Consider the following 23,951-nt stretch of genomic DNA (forward strand, 5'->3'; position numbering starts at 1 on the left):
AGAGAGGAAGGCAGATACACAGAGATAACAATGAAAGAGTTGATAAACAGCAAAATAAATTAAGATAGTCGGAAAGAAACACAGAAGCAGAGGAGCAATGCATACTTATTTATATTGATAGAGGGAAAAGAGAAATATACATTAATATTAATGGAGGGGGGAAGAATAATATACATATACCTTCATTACAGAGTGCCCCTGTGAATCCACTTGCGCATGCACACGTGAAAGATTCGTCGCTGTTGCTGCATGTTCCTCCGTTTTGACATGGATTGTCAAGACATTCATTGATATCTAAAAGTTATTATGATTTTAAGCTGTTATCTCAGCCATAACATAAACTAGAAAAAACAATATAAAATACAAACAAATACAAGAAAGCAACATCAATTAAGACATTAAAATGCATGTAATAGTCCTCGTATTCAAAGCTGACATGAATTCATAAATACGCATTATTTCTCTTTTATCTCCGACTACCGCCATATTAGTTGTGGCTCATCGATACACACCCCCTATATACATGTATCTGCATTCAGGCATTTCATAAACCTGAACTCTGGACGAAAAGACGTGTAGAAAAACGTGTTGAACATAAATAATATGACAACAAGTAAACTGGCAAGGTATATCTTAGCGAACAACGAAGTAGACAGACTGAAACCAAGGCACAGATACTTAAAAAATCCTCGATAATTGTAGACCGCTTCTTATGTTGTTTCTGTTTAAACATTGCATATGCGCAAACCACACACTCTGGCAGATCGAGCAATGTCAATAACAGGATGGACTTTAGAAACTGACCTTTTGTAGAAACCGATGGAACGATGTAACGTGTCACTTTTATGGATTTACTTTTATTTAGCTACTGAGTTGAATGTAGTTCGGCCAGTGTTTTCAAAAAGACGCAGACGTTATGCACTCTCTATGAACGACACACGTATTCGAAATGCATTCGATGTAAGGGAGCGCAATCTGTGCAAAATAATAATGATACCTTGAAAATTCTTGTAAAGAATTTAAAAAACTTGTTTTTTGTGATTGCTGTTTTCTTTTTTCTTTATCACAAACATTTAACTGCAATGTGTAGTTTATGCATCAACAAGTCCGTTCAACCTACATGCCTCGATCGGAAAGCAACCGACGATAACTTTCTCAACTACTGTAGATACCCCAGTGGCAGTAGAGGAGCGATCGAAACTAATATGGCGACCAAATGCTTTATGCATTCATGTCAGCTTTAACATATAACAAGAATCAAAGGAGAATTTGGTTTTAAGTTGGATTTCAAAAATTATCCTTATTTTAACGGAAGGAACATTTTAACATTTGCAGCCTCCACAACTATAAACATGCTTATTTTATATTTGATTTAAAAACACTCTATTGATATAATAATGAAACTATATCCAACAAAAAGAAGCTACAAATAACAGTTTAATTCTTTATACAAATAGAATGGATAAAGTTGTAATAACATGTTGGTATTTAAAAGTACGAACACTGTAAAGATAAGTACTAGAGAGATAATGACAAACATGAGAGAGGAAGGCAGATACACAGAGATAACAATGAAAGAGTTGATAAACAGCAAAATAAATTAAGATAGTCGGAAAGAAACACAGAAGCAGAGGAGCAATGCATACTTATTTATATTGATAGAGGGAAAAGAGAAATATAAATTAATATTAATGGAGGGGGGAAGAATAATATACATTTACCTTCATTACAGAGTGCCCCTGTGAATCCACTTGCGCATGCACACGTGAAAGATTCGTCGCTGTTGCTGCATGTTCCTCCGTTTTGACATGGATTGTCAAGACATTCATTGATATCTAAAAGTTATTATGATTTTAAGCTGTTATCTCAGCCATAACATAAACTAGAAAAAACAATATAAAATACAAACAAATACAAGAAAGCAACATCAATTAAGACATTAAAATGCATGTAATAGTCCTCGTATTTAAAGCTGACATGAATTCATAAATACGCATTATTTCTCTTTTATCTCTGACTACCGCCATATTAGTTGTGGCTCATCGATACACACCCCCTATATGCATGTATCTGCATTCAGACATTTCATACACCCGAACCTTGGACGAAAAGACGTGTAGAGAAACGTGTTGAACATAAATATTATGACAACAAGTTAACTGGCAAGGTATATCTCAGCGAACAACGGAGTAGACAGAATGAAACCAAGGCACAGATACTTAAAAAAATCCTCGATAATTGTAGACCGCTTCCTGTGTTGTTTCTGTGTAAACATTGCATATGCGCAAACCACACACTTTGGCAGATCGAGCAATGTAAATAACAGGATGGACTTTAGAAACTGACCTTACGTAGAAACCGATGGAACGATGTTACGTGTTACTTTTATGGATTTACTATTATTTAGCTACAAAGTTGGATGTAGTTCGGCCAGTGTTTTCAAAAAGACACAGACGTTATACACTCTCTATGAACGACACACGTATTCGATATGCATTCGATGTAAGGGAGCGCAATTTGTGCAAAATAATAATGATACCTTGAAAATTCTTGTAAAGAATTTAAAAACTTGTTTTTTTTGTGATTGCTGTTTTCTTTTTTCTGTTTTAGGTTGGATTTCAAAAATTATCCTTATTTCAACGGAAGGAACATTTTAACATTTGCAGCCTCCACAACTATAAACATGCTTATTTTATATTTGATTTAAAAACACTGTATTGATATAATAATGAAACTATATCCAACAAAAAGAAGCTACAAATAACAGTTTAATTCTTGTAAAGAATAAAAAAAACCTTGTTTTTTGTGATTGCTGTTTTCTTTTTTCTTTATCACAAACATTTAACTGCAATGTGTAGTTTATGCATCAACAAGTCCGTGCAACCTACATGCCTCGATCGGAAAGCAACCGACGATAACTTTCTCAACTACTGTAGATACCCCAGTGGCAGTAGAGGAGCGATCGAAACTAATATGGCGACCAAATGCTTTATGCATTCATGTCAGCTTTAACATATAACAAGAATCAAAGGAGAATTTGGTTTTAAGTTGGATTTCAAAAATTATCCTTATTTTAACGGAAGGAACATTTTAACATTTGCAGCCTCCACAACTATAAACATGCTTATTTTATATTTGATTTAAAAACACTGTATTGATATAATAATGAAAGTATATCCAACAAAAAGAAGCTACAAATAACAGTTTAATTCTTTATACAAATAGAATAGATAAAGTTGTAATAACATGTTGGTATTTAAAAGTACGAACACTGTAAAGATAAGTACTAGAGAGATAATGACAAACATGAGAGAGGAAGGCAGATACACAGAAATAACAATGAAAGAGTTGATAAACATCAACTTAAATTAAGAGAGTCGGAAAGAAACACAGAAGCAGAGGAGCAATGCATACTTATTTATATTGATAGAGGGAGAAGAGAAATATGCATTAATATTGATAGAGGGAGGAAGAATTATATACATTTACCTTCATTACAGAGTGCCCCTGTGAATCCATCTGCGCATGTACACGTGAAAGATCCATCGCTGTTGCTGCATGTTCCTCCGTTTTGACATGGATTGTCAAGACATTCATTGATATCTAAAAGTTATTATGATTTTAAGCTGTTATCTCAGCCATAACATAAACTAGAAAAAACAATATAAAATACAAACAAATACAAGAAAGCAACATCAATTAAGACATTAAAATGCATGTAATAGTCCTTGTATTTAAAGCTGACATGAATTCATAAATACGCATTATTTCTCTTTTATCTCTGACTACCGCCATTTTAGTTGTGGCTCATCGATACACACCCCCTATATGCATGTATCTGCATTCAGACATTTCATACACCCGAACCTTGGACGAAAAGACGTGTAGAGAAACGTGTTAAACATAAATAATATGACAACAAGTTCACTGGCAAGGTATATCTCAGCGAACAACGGAGTAGACAGAATGAAACCAAGGCACAGATACTTAAAAAAATCCTCGATAATTGTAGACCGCTTCCTGTGTTGTTTCTGTTTAAACATTGCATATGCGCAAACCACACACTTTGGCAGATCGAGCAATGTCAATAACAGGATGGACTTTAGAAACTGACCTTATGTAGAAATCGATGGAACGATGTTACGTGTTACTTTTATGGATTTACTATTATTTAGCTACAACGTTGGATGTAGTTCGGCCAGTGTTTTCAAAAAGACACAGACGTTATACACTCTCTATGAACGACACACGTATTCGATATGCATTCGCTGTAAGGGAGCGCAATTTGTGCAAAATAATAATGATACCTTGAAAATTCTTGTAAATAATTTAAAAACTTGGTTTTTTTTGTGATTGCTGTTTTCTTTTTTCTTTATCAAAACATTTAACTGCAATGTGTAGTTTATGCATCAAAAAGTCCGTGCAACCTACATGCCTCGATCGGAAAGCAACCGACGATAACTTTCTCAACTACTGTAGATACCCCAGTGGCAGTAGAGGAGCGATCGAAACTAATATGGCGACCAAATGCTTTATGCATTCATGTCAGCTTTAACATATAACAAGAATCAAAGGAGAATTTGGTTTTAAGTTGGATTTCAAAAATTATCCTTATTTTAACGGAAGGAACATTTTAATATTTGCAGCCTCCACAACTATAAACTTGCTTATTTTATATTTGATTTAAAAACACTGTATTGATATAATAATGAAACTATATCCAACAAAAAGAAGCTACAAATAACAGTTTAATTCTTTATACAAATAGAATGGATAAAGTTGTAATAACATGTTGGTATTTAAAAGTACGAACACTGTAAAGATAAGTACTAGAGATATAATGACATACATGAGAGAGGAAGGCAGATACACAGAAATAACAATGAAAGAGTTGATAAACATCAACTTAAATTAAGATAGTCGGAAAGAAACACAGAAGCAGAGGAGCAATGCATACTTATTTATATTGATATAGGGAAAAGAAGAAATATACATTAATATTGATGGAGGGGGAAAGAATAATATACATTTACCTTCATTACAGAGTGCCCCTGTGAATCCACTTGCGCATGTACACGTGAAAGATCCATCGCTGTTGCTGCATGTTCCTTCGTGTTGACATGGATTGTCAAGACATTCATTGATATCTAAAAGTTATTATGATTTTAAGCTGTTATCTCGAGGCGTTAGCCGAGGCTTTTATATTTCAAACAACATTTCGAGACCGAGGAGGTGATCCTGCAACATTCACAAAAAGAAGAACTTTAGTTCTATTCAACTAACAGCCCAGTAATTCTACAGATCGTTTCTCCTATAGAGAGACGATCTAGGTCATTTTGACGGCTGTTCCGTGTAACCCCTATGGTTTTGTTAGTAATGTTTACATGTGAATAGATCAAAGGAATCACATGCAGACGACAGAAAAAAATTTTCTTTGGATTTTTAATACTCTTTACTTATTTATAAAATATCTTTAAATCATGTTCCTAATATTTTAAGGGCAATGTAATACGATTATTCCTACTATACGTTATATTTTTTATGTAAAAACACCCAGTGAGAATGTGCTAGGGAGGTGCTAGGAACAGCTGCATTGATCTCTTAAAAATAGAAATTTGAGGCAATACACATCGTTTTGACTGGAACTAACACATAAAATTGACATAGTTTTAAAACTTTTTGCGGTTGAAAGTTGTACCTTCATGGTCAGTGCGAGACAAATAGGTATTTCTGATTTGATAATTTACTGATGACGTTCGTTGTTTATTGGAGAATAATGTCCGCGGCATCTCTTTGATCTCGGCAATAACTGTAGTTGAATATTATTTAGCTACTCAGTTGGATGTAGTTCGGCCAGTGTTTTCAAAAAGACACAGACAATTTACACTCTCTATGAACGACACACGTATTCGATATGCATTCGATGTAAGAGCGCGATCTGTGCAAAATAATAATGATACCTTGAAAATTCTTGTAAAGAATAAAAAAAACTTGTTTTTTTGTTATTGCTTTTTTTTCCTTATCACAAACATTTAACTGCAATGTGTAGTTTATGCATCAACAAGTCCGTGCAACCTACATGCCTCGATCGGAAAGCAACCGACGATAACTTTCTCAACTACTGTAGATACCCCAGTGGCAGTAGAGGAGCGATCGAAACTAATATGGCGACCAATGCTTTATGCATTCATGTAAGCTTTAACATATAACAAGAATCAAAGGAGAATTTGGTTTTAAGTTGGATTTCAAAAATTATCCTTATTTTAACGGAATGAACATTTTAACATTTGCAGCCTCCACAACTATTAACATGCTTATTTTATATTTGATTTAAAAACACTGTACTGATATAATAATGGAACTATATCCAACAAAAAGAAGCTACAAATAACAGTTTAATTCTTTATACAAATAGAATGGATAAAGTTGTAATAACATGTTGGTATATAAAAGTACGAACACTCTAAAGATAAGTACTAGAGAGATAATGACAAACATGAGAGAGGAAGGCAGATACACAGAAATAACAATGAAAGAGTTGATAAACATCAACTTAAATTAAGAGAGTCGGAAAGAAACACAGAAACAGAGGAGAAAGGCATACCTATTCATATTGATAGAGGGAAAAGAGAAATATACATTAATATTGATAAAGGCGGAAAGAATTATATACTTTTACCTTCATTACAGAGTGCCCCTGTGAATCCACCTGCGCATGTACACGTGAAAGATCCATCGCTGTTGCTGCATGTTCCTCCGTTTTGACATGGATTGTCAAGACATTCATTGATATCTAAAAGTTATTATGATTTTAAGCTGTTATCTCAACCATAACATAAACTAGAAAAAACAATATAAAATACAAACAAATACAAGAAAGCAACATCAATTAAGACATTAAAATGCATGTAATAGTCCTCGTATTTAAAGCTGACATGACATAAATACGCATTATTTCTCTTTTATCTCCGACTACCGCCATGTTAGTTGTGGCTCATCGATACACACCCCCTATATACATGTATCTGCATTCAGGCATTTCATATACCCGAACCTTGAACGAAAAGACGTGTAGAAAAACGTGTTGAACATAAATAATATAACAACAAGTAAACTGGCAAGGTATATCTTAGCGAACAACGAAGTAGACAGACTGAAACCAAGGCACAGATACTTAAAAAATCCTCAATAATTGTAGACCGCTTCTTATGTTGTTTCTGTTTAAACATTGCATATGCGCAAACCACACACTCTGGCAGATCGAGCAATGTCAATAACAGGATGGACTTTAGAAACTGACCTTTTGTAGAAACCGATGGAACGATGTAACGTGTCACTTTTATGGATTTACTTTTATTTAGCTACTGAGTTGAATGTAGTTCGGCCAGTGTTTTCAAAAAGACGCAGACGTTATGCACTCTCTATGAACGACACACGTATTCGATATGCATTCGATGTAAGGGAGCGCAATCTGTGCAAAATAATAATGATACCTTGAAAATTTTTGTAAAGAATAAAAAAAACTTGTTTTTTTTTGTTATTGCTGTTTCCTTTTTTCTTTATCACAAACATTTTACTGCAATGTGTAGTTTATGCATCAACAAGTCCGTGCAACCTACATGCCTCGATCGGAAAGCAACCGACGATAACTTTCTCAACTACTGTAGATACCCCAGTGGCAGTAGAGGAGCGATCGAAACTAATATGGCGACCAAATGCTTTATGCATTCATGTCAGCTTTAACATATAACAAGAATCAAAGGAGAATTTGGTTTTAAGTTGGATTTCAAAAATTATCCTTATTTTAACGGAAGGAACATTTTAACATTTGCAGCCTCCACAACTATAAACATGCTTATTTTATATTTGATTTAAAAACACTGTATTGATATAATAATGAAAGTATATCCAACAAAAAGAAGCTACAAATAACAGTTTAATTCTTTATACAAATAGAATAGATAAAGTTGTAATAACATGTTGGTATTTAAAAGTACGAACACTGTAAAGATAAGTACTAGAGAGATAATGACAAACATGAGAGAGGAAGGCAGATACACAGAACAGAGATAACAATGAAAGAGTTGATAAACATCAACTTAAATTAAGAGAGTCGGAAAGAAACACAGAAGCAGAGGAGCAATGCATACTTATTTATATTGATAGAGGGAGAAGAGAAATATGCATTAATATTGATAGAGGGAGGAAGAATTATATACATTTACCTTCATTACAGAGTGCCCCTGTGAATTCATCTGCGCATGTACACGTGAAAGATCCATCGCTGTTGCTGCATGTTCCTCCGTTTTGACATGGATTGTCAAGACATTCATTGATATCTAAAAGTTATTATGATTTTAAGCTGTTATCTCAGCCATAACATAAACTAGAAAAAACAATATAAAATACAAACAAATACAAGAAAGCAACATCAATTAAGACATTAAAATGCATGTAATAGTCCTCGTATTTAAAGCTGACATGACATAAATACGCATTATTTCTCTTTTATCTCTGACTACCGCCATGTTAGTTGTGGCTCATCGATACACACCCCCTATATGCATGTATCTGCATTCAGACATTTCATACACCCGAACCTTGGACGAAAAGACGTGTAGAGAAACGTGTTGAACATAAATAATATGACAACAAGTTCACTGGCAAGGTATATCTCAGCGAACAACGGAGTAGACAGAATGAAACCAAGGCACAGATACTTAAAAAAATCCTCGATAATTGTAGACCGCTTCCTGTGTTGTTTCTGTTTAAACATTGCATATGCGCAAACCACACACTTTGGCAGATCGAGCAATGTCAATAACAGGATGGACTTTAGAAACTGACCTTATGTAGAAATCGATGGAACGATGTTACGTGTTACTTTTATGGATTTACTATTATTTAGCTACAACGTTGGATGTAGTTCGGCCAGTGTTTTCAAAAAGACACAGACGTTATACACTCTCTATGAACGACACACGTATTCGATATGCATTCGCTGTAAGGGAGCGCAATTTGTGCAAAATAATAATGATACCTTGAAAATTCTTGTAAATAATTTAAAAACTTGGTTTTTTTTGTGATTGCTGTTTTCTTTTTTCTTTATCACAAACATTTAACTGCAATGTGTAGTTTATGCATCAAAAAGTCCGTGCAACCTACATGCCTCGATCGGAAAGCAACCGACAATAACTTTCTCAACTACTGTAGATACCCCAGTGGCAGTAGAGGAGCGATCGAAACTAATATGGCGACCAAATGCTTTATGCATTCATGTCAGCTTTAACATATAACAAGAATCAAAGGAGAATTTGGTTTTAAGTTGGATTTCAAAAATTATCCTTATTTTAACGGAAGGAACATTTTAATATTTGCAGCCTCCACAACTATAAACATGCTTATTTTATATTTGATTTAAAAACACTGTATTGATATAATAATGAAACTATATCCAACAAAAAGAAGCTACAAATAACAGTTTAATTCTTTATACAAATAGAATGGATAAAGTTGTAATAACATGTTGGTATTTAAAAGTACGAACACTGTAAAGATAAGTACTAGAGATATAATGACATACATGAGAGAGGAAGGCAGATACACAGAAATAACAATGAAAGAGTTGATAAACATCAACTTAAATTAAGATAGTCGGAAAGAAACACAGAAGCAGAGGAGCAATGCATACTTATTTATATTGATATAGGGAAAAGAGAAATATACATTAATATTGATGGAGGGGGAAAGAATAATATACATTTACCTTCATTACAGTGTGCCCCTGTGAATCCACTTGCGCATGTACACGTGAAAGATCCATCGCTGTTGCTGCATGTTCCTTCGTGTTGACATGGATTGTCAAGACATTCATTGATATCTAAAAGTTATTATGATTTTAAGCTGTTATCTCGAGGCGTTAGCCGAGGCTTTTATATTTCAAACAACATTTCGAGACCGAGGAGGTGATCCTGCAACATTCACAAAAAGAAGAACTTTAGTTCTATTCAACTAACAGCCCAGTAGTTCTACAGATCGTTTCTCCTATAGAGAGACGATCTAGGTCATTTTGACGGCTGTTCCGTGTAACCCCTATGGTTTTGTTAGTAATGTTTACATGTGAATAGATCAAAGGAATCACATGCAGACGACAGAAAAAAATTTTCTTTGGATTTTTAATACTCTTTACTTATTTATAAAATATCTTTAAATCATGTTCCTAATATTTTAAGGGCAATGTAATACGATTATTCCTACTATACGTTATATTTTTTATGTAAAAACACCCAGTGAGAATGTGCTAGGGAGGTGCTAGGAACAGCTGCATTGATCTCTTAAAAATAGAAATTTGAGGCAATACACATCGTTTTGACTGGAACTAACACATAAAATTGACATAGTTTTAAAACTTTTTGCGGTTGAAAGTTGTACCTTCATGGTCAGTGCGAGACAAATAGGTATTTCTGATTTGATAATTTACTGATGACGTTCGTTGTTTATTGGAGAATAATGTCCGCGGCATCTCTTTGATCTAGGCAATAACTGTATTTGAATATTATTTAGCTACTCAGTTGGATGTAGTTCGGCCAGTGTTTTCAAAAAGACACAGACGATTTACACTCTCTATGAACGACACACGTATTCGATATGCATTCGATGTAAGAGCGCGATCTGTGCAAAATAATAATGATACCTTGAAAATTCTTGTAAAGAATAAAAAAAACTTGTTTTTTTGTTATTGCTTTTTTTTCCTTATCACAAACATTTAACTGCAATGTGTAGTTTATGCATCAACAAGTCCGTGCAACCTACATGCCTCGATCGGAAAGCAACCGACGATAACTTTCTCAACTACTGTAGATACCCCAGTGGCAGTAGAGGAGCGATCGAAACTAATATGGCGACCAATGCTTTATGCATTCATGTAAGCTTTAACATATAACAAGAATCAAAGGAGAATTTGGTTTTAAGTTGGATTTCAAAAATTATCCTTATTTTAACGGAATGAACATTTTAACATTTGCAGCCTCCACAACTATTAACATGCTTATTTTATATTTGATTTAAAAACACTGTACTGATATAATAATGGAACTATATCCAACAAAAAGAAGCTACAAATAACAGTTTAATTCTTTATACAAATAGAATGGATAAAGTTGTAATAACATGTTGGTATATAAAAGTACGAACACTCTAAAGATAAGTACTAGAGAGATAATGACAAACATGAGAGAGGAAGGCAGATACACAGAAATAACAATGAAAGAGTTGATAAACATCAACTTAAATTAAGAGAGTCGGAAAGAAACACAGAAACAGAGGAGAAAGGCAAACCTATTCATATTGATAGAGGGAAAAGAGAAATATACATTAATATTGATAAAGGGGGAAAGAATTATATACTTTTACCTTCATTACAGAGTGCCCCTGTGAATCCACCTGCGCATGTACACGTGAAAGATCCATCGCTGTTGCTGCATGTTCCTCCGTTTTGACATGGATTGTCAAGACATTCATTGATATCTAAAAGTTATTATGATTTTAAGCTGTTATCTCAACCATAACATAAACTAGAAAAAACAATATAAAATACAAACAAATACAAGAAAGCAACATCAATTAAGACATTAAAATGCATGTAATAGTCCTCGTATTTAAAGCTGACATGACATAAATACGCATTATTTCTCTTTTATCTCCGACTACCGCCATGTTAGTTGTGGCTCATCGATACACACCCCCTATATACATGTATCTGCATTCAGGCATTTCATATACCCGAACCTTGAACGAAAAGACGTGTAGAAAAACGTGTTGAACATAAATAATATAACAACAAGTAAACTGGCAAGGTAAATCAGCGAACAACGAAGTAGACAGACTGAAACCAAGGCACAGATACTTAAAAAATCCTCGATAATTGTAGACCGCTTCCTGTGTTGTTTCTGTTTAAACATTGCATATGCGCAAACCACACACTCTGGCAGATCAAGCAATGTCAATAACAGGATGGGCTTTAGAAACTGACCTTATGTAGAAACCGATGGAACGATGTTACGTGTTACTTTTTTGGATTTACTTAAGAAATAAAGTACGAGTATTCGTGAATGTTGCAGAATAACCCCCGAGGTCAAGAAATGTTGTTTTGAAATGTAAAAGCCGAGGCGTTAGCCGAGGCTTTTATATTTCCAACAACATTTCGAGACCGAGGAGGTGATCCTGCAACATTCACAAAAACAAGAACTTTATTTCTATTCTACTAACAGCCCAGTAATTCTACAGATCGTTTCTCCTATAGAGAGACGATCTAGGTCATTTTGACGGCTGTTCCGTGTAACCCCTATGGTTTTGTTAGTAATGTTTACTTGTGAATAGATCAAAGGAATCACATGCAGACGACAGACAAAATTTTTCTTTGGATTTTTAATACTCTTTACTTATTGATAAAATATCTTTAAATCATGTTCCTAATATTTTAAGGGCAATGTAATACGATTATTCCTACTATACGTTATATTTTTTATGTAAAAACACCCAGTGAGAATGTGCTAGGGAGGTGCTAAGAACAGCTGCATTGATCTCTTAAAAATAGAAATTTGAGGCAATACACATCGTTTTGACTGGAACTAACACATAAAATTGACATAGTTTTAAAACTTTTTGCGGTTGAAAGTTGTACCTTCATGGTCAGTGCGAGACAAATAGGTATTTCTGATTTGATAATTTACTGATGACGTTCGTTGTTTATTGGAGAATAATGTCCGCGGCATCTCTTTGATCTCGGCAATAACTGTAGTAGAATATTATTTAGTTACTGAGTTGGATGTAGTTCGGCCAGTGTTTTCAAAAAGACACAGACGTTATACACTCTCTATGAACGACACACGTATTCGATATGCATTCGATGTAAGGGAGCGCAATCTGTACAAAATAATAATGATACCTTGAAAATTCTTGTAAAGAATTAAAAGACCTGTTTTTGTGATTGCTGTTTCCTTTTTTCTTTATCACAAACATTTTACTGCAATGTGTAGTTTATGCATCAACAAGTCCGTGCAACCTACATGCCTCGATCGGAAAGTAACCGACGATAACTTTCTCAACTACTGTAGATACCCCAGTGGCAGTAGAGGAGCGATCGAAACTAATATGGCGACCAAATGCTTTATGCATTCATGTAAGCTTTAACATATAACAAGAATCAAAGGAGAATTTGGTTTTAAGTTGGATTTCAAAAATTATCCTTATTTTAACGGAAGGAACATTTTAACATTTGCAGCCTCCACGATTATAAACATGCTTATTTGATAATTGATTTTAAATAAAACTGTATTGATATAATAATGAAACTATATCCAACAAAATGAAGCTACAAATAACAGTTTAATTCTTTATACAAATAGAATGGATAAAGTTGTAATAACATGTTGGTATTTAAAAGTACGAACACTGTAAAGATAAGTACTAGAGAGATAATGACAAACATGAGAGAGGAAGGCAGATACAGAAATAACAATGAAAGAATTGATAAACATCAACTTAAATTAAGATAGTCGGAAAGAAACATAGAAGCAGAGGAGCAAGGCATACCTATTTATATTGATAGAGGGAAAAGAAAAATATACATTAATATTGATAGAGGGGGAAAGAATTATATACTTTTACCTTTATTACAGAGTGCCCCTGTGAATCCACCTACGCATGTACACGTGAAAGATCCATCGCTGTTGCTGCATGTTCCTACGTTTTGACATGGATTGTCAAGACATTCATTGATATCTAAAAGTTATTATGATTTTAAGCTGTTATCTCAGCCATAACATAAACTAGAAAAAACAATATAAAATACAAACAAATACAAGAAAGCAACATCAATTAAGACATTAAAATGCTATAATAGTCCTCGTTTTTAAAGCTGACATGACATAAATACGCATTATTTCTCTTTTATCTCCGACTACCGCCATATTAGTTGTGGCTCATCGACACACACCCCCTATATACATGTATCTGCATTCAGGCATTTCATACACCCGAACCTTGAACGAAAAGACGTGTAGAAAAACGTGTTGAACATAAATAATATAACAACAAGTAAACTGGCAAGGTATATCTCAGCGAACAACGAAGTAGACAGACTGAAACCAAGGCACAGATACTTAAAAAATCCTCAATAATTGTAGACCGCTTCCTGTGTTGTTTCTTTTTAAACATTGTAAGGCCAATCACTATTTTTTGTGGAAATAACTAGTCATATTTAGTGCATTTTTCACCATAGTGATTTCTCTGAGATTTCAACCCTTCTTAATATCCGCGTATTTTTCTTGATTGTTCAGCTTTTTAGACGACCCCCAGCTAATTCCCTGCAAAGGGTTTACTTTCCATACCGTGCACATGTTACAATATCACATGTCCGAAACTTACTGGTTAAAAGTCTACTATGTCCCATCTACCTTTTTTATGTAATTTAACGCCAATCTGTAACTTGCATTTCATTGTGTGAAGTCAACACAACAGTCATAGTCGCAAGTTTCGTATATTGCAAATCAATTTAACAACTATAAATATTTCTGAGAGAGAAAAGGATGGGGGAGAAAGAAAGAGAGAATTAACCTTCATTACAGAGTGCCCCTGTGAACTCGAAAGATCCATCGTTGTTATTGCACGTTCCTCGGTTGTGACATGGATTATCCAGACATTCATTAATATTTTATGAAATTTTATGACTCTAAACAATTAAACCTTCAGTTTCATAAGTCAGACATTGAAAGAAACATCGTATTAAAAAAGGAGAATGATTAATATTGTCTTACAAAGCGCGTCAAAATCATAATATAAGAAGAGTTTATAATGTTACGCTTTTTGTTTGATTTTACCGGCATTTTAAACATGACCCAGATTTAATCAATACTAATAATGCTCTAATAAATATTTCGAACTAGTCTGTTAAGAAGCTGTTTGTACTTTGCATGATTCGTTATTTTTGTTGAAGTATATACAGCAAAATGTGCCACATACGTTAAACATGTGTGATACGTATGTGACCTCACTTACGCTTAACGTGATTTAAGAAACACATGTGTATAACGTTTGTTAATGAACATATGTGAAACGTATGTTACACGTGTGTTAGACATACGTGATACATTCCATACGTTTTACGTATGTGGATCCAACGTACGTTTTTCATATGAATTACATACGTATCACATGTAAATTGCTTTAAATAAAATTACTTGAATTTTTTTTTAATTTTTCAGTTCATTCTTGATATACTTCATCTTGCTGCTTGAATCACTTCAGTTGATTACTCAGATACTTCAGTGGATCTTTGGAAGCATTGATTTTGCTTTTCCAGCTACTTGTAAATTTAATTTTGTAAAAGAGTATCTTCAGCTTAATATTTTGGCAAAAAAGCCCCCTTCACAACAGAATAAATAAAGATAACAACCGTAGATGCACATGTACATGTACAAATTTCACAAATAAATCTGTTCCATTTTCCCCTTAAAGATTTACCCTAGCGTCTTCTCAAAAAACAAGGAACATTAAAATGTACTAAACTTTGTTGACAATCTCGACAGTTTAAAACATATGTTTTCCTCGTTAAAAATGTAGGGCGTAACACATTTTCTAGTTCTTTACCTTCATCACAAATTATCCCGGTCCATCCGGCGTCACATGTACAGGTAAATGAGCCGGGTGTGTTCGTACATGTGGCTCCATTGAGGCAAGGGTCTTTCTGGCACTCATCAACTATTTAAATGGTTACAATGATTTAATCAACTGCTAATTATCTTAATGGGAACGTGGATGTTTGCTACATGCGTTTACATGATAGCCGATGCCTGACTTTGCCGTTTAAGTATAACATAACATACTAGAGCCGGAATATCGATTAATAGTCTTCTTTAAAAATATAGAATTGAAATAAATTATGATTAGTTTTTTTGGGAGTTGATTTTAATCAAATCTCCTATGCAGTTACTCAGACAAACCGAGAGTGAAACAGCTTTTGGACCATTAGCACAAATCATTGCTGCTAACAAGACTTAATTCTTGAAAATAATTGATGAATTCGATGTAATGTATGGTAAAGCATTGTTTTTCAAGGAAACTTATTTATAAATATCTTGAAAATAGTCAGATTCTAAATGGTACGAACAATTTAAATATTTTTTGTAGTCGTATGTATTCATACGCCATAGTTCAATATAGTTTCGTTCAACTCGACGCTTGGCTGTCTCCGTAAATCCTTGTCGGAGATTTAAGGTGTCAGCCGAGCGATTGGTTGAACGAGACTAAAGTTCAGTATTGCTTTGATCCATACAATTTTCGAGAAATATTTTAATCACTGATTAAAACGATTAATAGTCTTTTTTAATGTTATTTGGTTACCCTAATAATATTTTGCAGTTCACATTTTAAAACTGATGGACAAGAAATGAAAATGGATCTTTCAAAAAACAACCACTAAAATAGAAGTTAAAGTCATAACATGTTTGTTTGAATGAAAAAATGACAATAAAAACCGTCAACCATCTCATAAAACCATAAAACGAAATACAGATTCAAAGCAGAGCAACACGGACGTCCAACAAATATAGATGTATGATAAGGTGCCTAGGAGGAGTGAGCACTCTCTGCTGACCGGTCCCACCCGCCGTGTGCTTTTTTGTCGTAATCGGGGGAAAAATCCCGTAAAAGTCCGTAGACTATTAGATGATTGAATAGGTCTAACAATTAGTATGAAACACATTAGTCAGCATTCGACCCAGTGGAAGAAGTAAAAGTAAAAGTGTTCATAGGAATATTTCAATTGTCAATCAATTTACTTGCTAACACTTTCACTGCGTTGTTCTAGACTGTTGGCATTGCTGGTGCCGTGAATGTGGCTCAGTACTCGTGATATCGAAATGAATAATAATTAACCCGTTTCATTTTACATGTTGTGTTATTGGAACCAAAAAAACTAAATTTCCTGGTTTCATTTACATCCATTTAAAATATCATTTATTTTACAAAAAACTAAAGCATTAATGATTTACTTCCTCGCATATCAAATTAGCATATTCACCTGTACAGACAATGTCGTATTTCCACTCTCCGTTTGACTGACAGTTCAGCCGTCCTGAACCAGACTGGGAGTATCCGTCAGCACACGAGGCGTGTATCCTCCTGTGTATACCAATGGCGTCCTCACGTTTTATTGAACCCAGATCTATTCCTTTTATATCGGGAATTCCACAATCTTATTAACAAAAATACAATAAACTTCAACACTGAAATTAATCTGATCAATACCTAGGATAAGAGGCTTCATTTTACCTTTACAAAAAGGTACGACAAGTTGTCAATTTTTCTAGTCTATTGTGATTGTTTTAGTATCTATTGATATCTAACAATTTAAATTTCTTGACGTATTTTTAGTATACTGTGTTAGATTAAAACATAATACTTTTTGACAAATGGACTTTAATTATTTTGGTTTAGACGAGTTCTTTTGTTTTAAAAAAAACAAGCTCTTTTCGACACTTAAGTTTTTTGTCAAAATGCATAAGGACAACAAATTATGTAGATGTACATTTAACACATGTAGATTTTTAATTGTATCTAATTGCATTAAAAAAAGTTACCGGATGATATTACCTGACAAAACACATTCAAAGAATTTTTCATCTGAATATCTCTTGTGTTTACAAGTCTGGTTGATTTCACATGTTGAGTTCGAACAAGCACCAGCCAGTTCCTGCCAAATAAAACATTTGATGAACACGAGAGTTTACTGTAAATGTAACTTATTTAACCTTCTCTCAAATAATGAGTGTTTATCAAAACAGTATATATGTATATTTGCGTGATTATTTGAAAAATTGTATGCAACGGAGGTTTGAACGTTTTAAAGTGGTCCGCTCAAATGACAAATTTTGAACTGCGTGCCTATTTTCTTTAAGGTTGTAGATGCGAGAAAAAGTTTTGCTGCGTCGAATTTACTTTATCATCTTACAATTAAATCAATTGTGCAGTAACCGTGATATCGATATAATATGGTGATAACAAAGCACATTTTCCCGCTTAAGTGCCCTCAGTACCTTGATGATTTTACCTTTTTTCTGCTACATGCTTCAACTTGCGTTGTTGCTGTAAATGGCTTCTGGATCAATTTTTTTTAAATGTGACAATAGTTTTTAGGGTCTTCCGTCTCCAGCGGAAGACCCTTCTATTATTCTTCGGTTTCTTTTTCAATTCTATTATTATTAGGGTCTTCCGTCTTCAGCGGAAGACCCTTCTATTATTCTTCGGTTTCTTTTTCACTTTTTAGGGTTTTCCGTTTTTCAACGGAAAACCCTTCTGTTATTCTACTGTTTCTTATTATTATTTTTTTTTTTTATCCGCAAATTTTGTGTAGGCTATTTCTCGTACATTTGTTGTCTGATTGTTATGAAACTTTCAGGGTATGTAGACAATGTTAATATCTCGAGACGTTTTTTTCAAATTTTTAAAATTCACTTCCGGTTATGAGTTATTGCCCTTTAATTGAAAATTGGGGGGTCTTTTGTCCAGAGTTGATCTCGGGAACTACAAAAGATAGTTGCATGAAATTTAGCAGGATTGTTGGTAACATTTTATAATTTTGCTGGCATGAAAAGTTTGGCAAAATGTTTTTTAGTCTTTAAGCTATTTGCCGGTAAAGTATAAGGTTTTGGGGGGTCTGAAATTTTGTTGTTCTTTGTATAATAACCTTTAAACTAAAAATATTTTGTTAATACATATAGAGCAAAAGTTGTTTAGAATAACGAGAGCTTTCATTTAAAATTAAGAAAAAAGGGCTGGCCCCTATAATTAGGGGTCAGCAGCTCATACACGTATTTTTCTGATAGCAAAAATCGTTATCATTTAATGAAAAAAAATGAATTCAGTTATTGTTAATATATTAAATAATGTCATTTGGTATCAAATTAAACAAGTTCTGTGCTATATTTTTTTTCAAATTTCATAAAACAAATATGTGAGAATCGTACATGAACGAGTTAATATGTCTACATAGACACACAAGCGAACATATGCCACTTTAAGGCCCAGGCATTTACTGCATTACGTTGTGTTGCGTCTTAGATAAATTGTTGTGATTCAATTTCATTTTTTTCATCTATATCATTTATGAATTCAATGAACACACATTATTTAAACGTTCTATGTGCAACTATTTGTCGGGGCGCCCCTGTATGTAACCCCCGCGCGCGCGCCGAATGTAAACAGTAACGAACGGCATTGTAGAAAAGAGAGAGCCGAAATGCAGAAGATAAGTTGTGTATTCTTTCGGTGTATACATGCATTTTCAATTTACTGTGAAACATATGAACATGCACAGGGAACAATACTACATATTTGTTTAAGGAGGATATTTTTCTCGTGTGAATCGTTTACGAGGAAATTCTGACAGCCACACTTCTGTCGACGATCAGCCGTTGATAAGCTACGAGTAATAAAGGAGAAAAGATGGACATTAAAGTGTGTGATTTATGTGGATGTTACTGAAGAAGGTGAGGCTTTTACTCCTTTTAAAGTTTCTTGTTAACTGGTTAAAATTTAGTATATAGTATAGATGTACATGTAAGTAGGTGCACACTGTTAGATGTTTTTGTTATGATGTGGGTGTTTGTTTACTAACGTGTATTTTTTACATGTTTCATGGATGTTTAGACTCGCTCGAGGTTCATGGGGGACTGGAAAGGGTAACTGAAGTGAATTTATCTATTTAAAAAAATAACAGATTGTGAATTTTCAACTCAAAATGCAAAGCAGGGTCAAATTAGAAACATATCATATATTCTTGTGCAGAAGACTCCAAATGTAGTCATGAATACCCTGTAGACATAACTTCAAGTAAATAAAATTGTATACTTCAGACTTCAGAGTTAAAACACGACTTTAATATCTTTATGATGCCGATCATTGTATCATTAGAGAGGTTTAGCAGACCAACGGGTACCCGGTACATGTACTTCTACATGTAGGTTACAAGTTAGAACTATGCGTACCATTCTACCAGTTCACATAATTTTTCTTGTTTAGCAGTTATGATGTGTACAGTGTACTTAAATTGTCTTTGTTAATGATTTAAATGTTATAGTAATTTTTTATTCTCTTTTTTTAATCTGACTACTGGCAGTACTGGCGTGCGAGCAGTTCTCGCCGAGGACCATTTCTCGCTGGTGCACTGTTACATCATATTTTCGTATGTAATTTTATGTGTTGATAAAATGACGTAACAATGCACTGGTGAGAAATGGTACTCGGCGAGAACTGATCGCACGCCAATATTGATTAATTACAGACAAAAACTGAAGGTTGCGAGTGTTATTTTTAATTGAACAACATTGTTTAAAATAATTCTTTATATATGTGACGATCAGACCGGTTTGAATACCAGTGCCAGATAGCTCAGTTGGTAGAGCACCTGACTAGAGATTCAGGGGGCCCAGGTTCAAATCCCGGTTTGGTCCTTCATTATTTCTACCATCCTGTTACAATATTGGTGTTGTGACCAACCCCTGGAACTAACAGGTTAACTTGATCCTGCCAGGGGTGATCTTCGAGGGTGAAGATCATTTAAGGGGGGAGGAATGTGACGGTCAGACTGGTTTGAATACCAGTGCCAGATACATGTAGCTCAGTTGGTAGAGCACTTGACTAGAGATTCAGAGGGCCAGGTTCGAATCCCAGTTTGTTCTATCGTTATTTCTCCCATCTTTTACATATACATGTATATCAGATATATGACAGATGATTAAGGGTCATCACATGTTTTGCAAGATGCAATAAGTGTTAAAAACCTTTACTTTACAACACAATACATTTAAGTGAATATTTATGTTTCTTGTTATTATTTGGTGTGGTTTTCTTGACAGTGTCGCATAAACAATTTACCCGCTCCTAAAACACAAACTTTCTTTTCGTGGATTCAGCTTACCGCTGATTGGCTGCTGTTGCAGCAGACAAATAAGATATGCACGCACAAAACACAATAAACTTCTCAGAGAATGAGTTGAGTTTATTTCAACTGTTGGAATTTGGGTATTTTTTTTTTAAATGTATACTTGTGACAAAACATATATGTGGTACATACAGCTGTAGCTTTATGAAGAAAATTTTGGTTAGACCATATATACCTATCATGCAAGTAAATGATATTTACAAAAAACTTGCAATTTATGGCGAACGAAATATACGCTAGTTTTATAAAGATTGACATACATGTAATGTAACACATTCTGTAAAAAATAATCTATTAAAAATTCTTCATTAAGTTTACTCATACATGTTTTATGCTTATTACACATAGTATTGTTTTTAAAACATGTAATTTATAAGAAAATAAACAAAAACCCTCGCTAAATTTATTTGCCAAAAAAAACAAAACACAGTAGAATTGATAAAAAATGGTATACCAGAAGCTAATACCAGTACATGTACTTTGACGCTGTTCGGTGGGTAATATTCATTTGTAATTTACGAATTGAAATATTGACTGTTGCACTACAAGTACGGTACCGTAATAAACTCTCTCTCTCTCTCAAACTCTCTCTCTCTCTCAATCTGATAAGTGTTTATACCTATGAAAATTTTTTAATATTATATTATGACTTGATATGCAATTTTTTGATCTTGTACTGCCTAAATGTTATATCATGTATTGGGATATGTCATACTTATTACACTGCATGGTCAGTGTTTTTTTTACAGAAATACTATGCATATGTTAATGTAAACACAGCTATTACTAGTACATGTATGTAAACACAGCTAATTGTTGTTTTTTTTTTTTATTTCAGCTCAAAACAGACTCTTGTTACCACATGGCTTTTACCGGTACCTGTTGATTCTTGTGGGTCAGCTCCTGAGATTAACCTGTCACCTCTATCCACATGCATATTCCTTGTGTTCTACAGACTATTTACCGGTAATTCAAATTAAATCCAATAATGCATGAACAATAATGGGACTTGAAGAAAGCATCATACCATGTTGTGGTTTGTGTTTGATAAGAAATTATGAAAACAAAATTAAGGCTGTTTAAAGAAATTCATAATTGCTGTGAAAATTTGTTTTTCAATAAAAGTATGCAATTATGTTTCCTTTATTTTTTATTTCATAAAGATATTTAGATGTGTTTACATAATTGAAAAATCCCCCCCCCCTCTATTTAATTGTCTGCATTAAGATTACATGTAGGATATGTAAATGTACATTTGACTTTGAAATAACATCTGCTATGATAATTACTTTTGAAATGAACAAGAAACAGCCTATTTCTACCTTTCTAAGGTATATATGCAGAAAAAAAGTAGAAAAACATGTCAAATTTGAACATTTTTCATTGAAATCAACTCTGTCTTCAGCTACCTGGGTGTGTTTGAATTTAATTCTAATTTAAGGCAGATGTCTAACTTGTAGGTTGTAACTTACTGTTTTAGCATGGTTAGAAGGAGACTAGAAATCAGAATAGATTAGATATTCACTAAATATGATTGTTAGCTTACTTTTTTCATGAAAACAAGAAATCACAAGCAGGACAGCTGTCTATTTGTTAATTAAAATGGTACAAATCATACAATAAACAAATAAAGATCAAATTTTAGAATCATTGATGATTGTTTTCAAATATGTGTGAGAAATTACTCAAGGAAATTGCCACACGTTTCATAAAATTAGGTAAAACATTTCAAACCATGACTTTTTATGAAAATCAAAAGATTGGAGGGGGGGGGGGTATACATGTAAGGGTATTTCTAAGTGATGTGAAGCTTTTATCATGATTATATCATGTAGGCATATGTTGTATTGTATAAGGTTTCTTTTTAAAGGTGGTTGAACAACAGTTGACCTCTAAAAGGTCAGGTAAAGATGTTTTACTATGGAGAACCCTGTAAATCTGTGTTTACTAAAGGAAATTGGAAATGGTGGGTTCACTTAAATGGCCATATTTTTATTAAACCTCAATGGAATTGGCAATATGTAGTATTCTTTTTCTCAGAATTGCTTTAGCTTTCTTATTCTAAGACAAACCGTCTTTTCATAAAAATGTTAGTGTACTAAGTTAAAGGTACAAGGAACAGTTTCGGATAAAGTATCGTCAATATTTTTGTAAAATTGAGAGTGACTGTACTTGAAGGTTTATCATTGTTGCGTAGATTCATGAAATGAATTCTAATGATTATCAATAGTTAGAGGGATGTCTCTTGTTGGAATTGGTAAGCAATATTAAGGCCCCTAATTTTAAGTACATGAGAAGCAGAAATAAATTGTGAAACTTGCGGCTATGACAGATGTGTTGACTTTACAGTGAAATTGAAGGTTACAAACGGGAGGTTATATAACATGAAATGTAGGTGGATGGGATATTATATGCCTATTTAGTATTTACTGGGTATGAGGACAATAGCAAGTTTATTGTCCCCCAAGACAGCAACTATTTAATGAGGCAAAGCCAAGGGAAATAGTTGCTGTGGAGTGGGACAATAAACTTGCTATTGTCCGAATAGTCAGTTAATTGGTATTTCATTATACAGAAGAAAACTTTTTTGTCAGCGATGCAGAATTTCTTGATGATAAACAAATTAGAGTTAAATCAAACTTTGTATTTAATGCTGCGATCTTAATAGGTCAGAGGTGTTCCGAGTTTAAGGTGATATGGGACACTTCCATGTTGTGACGTATTGTTTATCGAAATAAACAATAAAATAAAGTGTAATTATATAAGTACATGTAGTTTCTTTTCAAAAATGGTCACCTAACTCCTTAACGCAGTGGGTTAGAGGGTTTACTAGGAACCATTAAGTCATGAGTTCGAATCCCGCTGGGGTTTTTACAATTTTTCTCTTTTCAAATATTTTTAAAAGCTATTTTTTGGTTAAATATTGTAAAATTTGAAAATTCTAAACCGG

The 23,951-nt window shown here is 33.7% G+C and overlaps 3 protein-coding genes across 3 annotated transcripts in view; 1 reads left to right on the plus strand and 2 right to left on the minus strand.

Annotated features, from left to right (window-relative positions):
- LOC117685086 (fibropellin-1-like) overlaps window positions 1-11,715 on the minus strand; it is a 187,130-nt gene extending 175,415 nt beyond the window's left edge. The window contains exons 1-9 of the mRNA XM_066087401.1: window positions 11,682-11,715; window positions 11,413-11,526; window positions 9,767-9,880; window positions 8,226-8,339; window positions 6,680-6,793; window positions 5,034-5,147; window positions 3,490-3,603; window positions 1,722-1,835; window positions 181-294 (exon numbers count right to left, since the gene is read on the minus strand). Of these exons, the coding sequence (XP_065943473.1) occupies window positions 181-294; window positions 1,722-1,835; window positions 3,490-3,603; window positions 5,034-5,147; window positions 6,680-6,793; window positions 8,226-8,339; window positions 9,767-9,880; window positions 11,413-11,526; window positions 11,682-11,715 (946 nt within the window). The remainder of the gene's footprint in view (window positions 1-180; window positions 295-1,721; window positions 1,836-3,489; window positions 3,604-5,033; window positions 5,148-6,679; window positions 6,794-8,225; window positions 8,340-9,766; window positions 9,881-11,412; window positions 11,527-11,681) is intronic.
- The window catches only part of LOC136274997 (ATP-dependent DNA helicase pif1-like), a 423,530-nt gene that overhangs the window by 383,639 nt on the left and 15,940 nt on the right, over window positions 1-23,951 (plus strand). The gene's annotated exons all lie outside the window — the stretch shown is intronic.
- Window positions 15,294-23,951, minus strand: part of LOC105348035 (protein jagged-2-like) — a 103,125-nt gene continuing 94,467 nt past the window's right edge. Inside the window, exons 2-4 of the mRNA XM_066083375.1 lie at window positions 17,653-17,752; window positions 17,081-17,254; window positions 15,294-15,759 (exon numbers count right to left, since the gene is read on the minus strand). Of these exons, the coding sequence (XP_065939447.1) occupies window positions 15,524-15,759; window positions 17,081-17,254; window positions 17,653-17,752 (510 nt within the window). The 3' untranslated portion in view covers window positions 15,294-15,523. The remainder of the gene's footprint in view (window positions 15,760-17,080; window positions 17,255-17,652; window positions 17,753-23,951) is intronic.

Source organism: Magallana gigas, chromosome 1 (genome assembly GCF_963853765.1).
Source record: "Magallana gigas chromosome 1, xbMagGiga1.1, whole genome shotgun sequence".
NCBI classification, from domain to species: domain Eukaryota; kingdom Metazoa; phylum Mollusca; class Bivalvia; order Ostreida; family Ostreidae; genus Magallana; species Magallana gigas.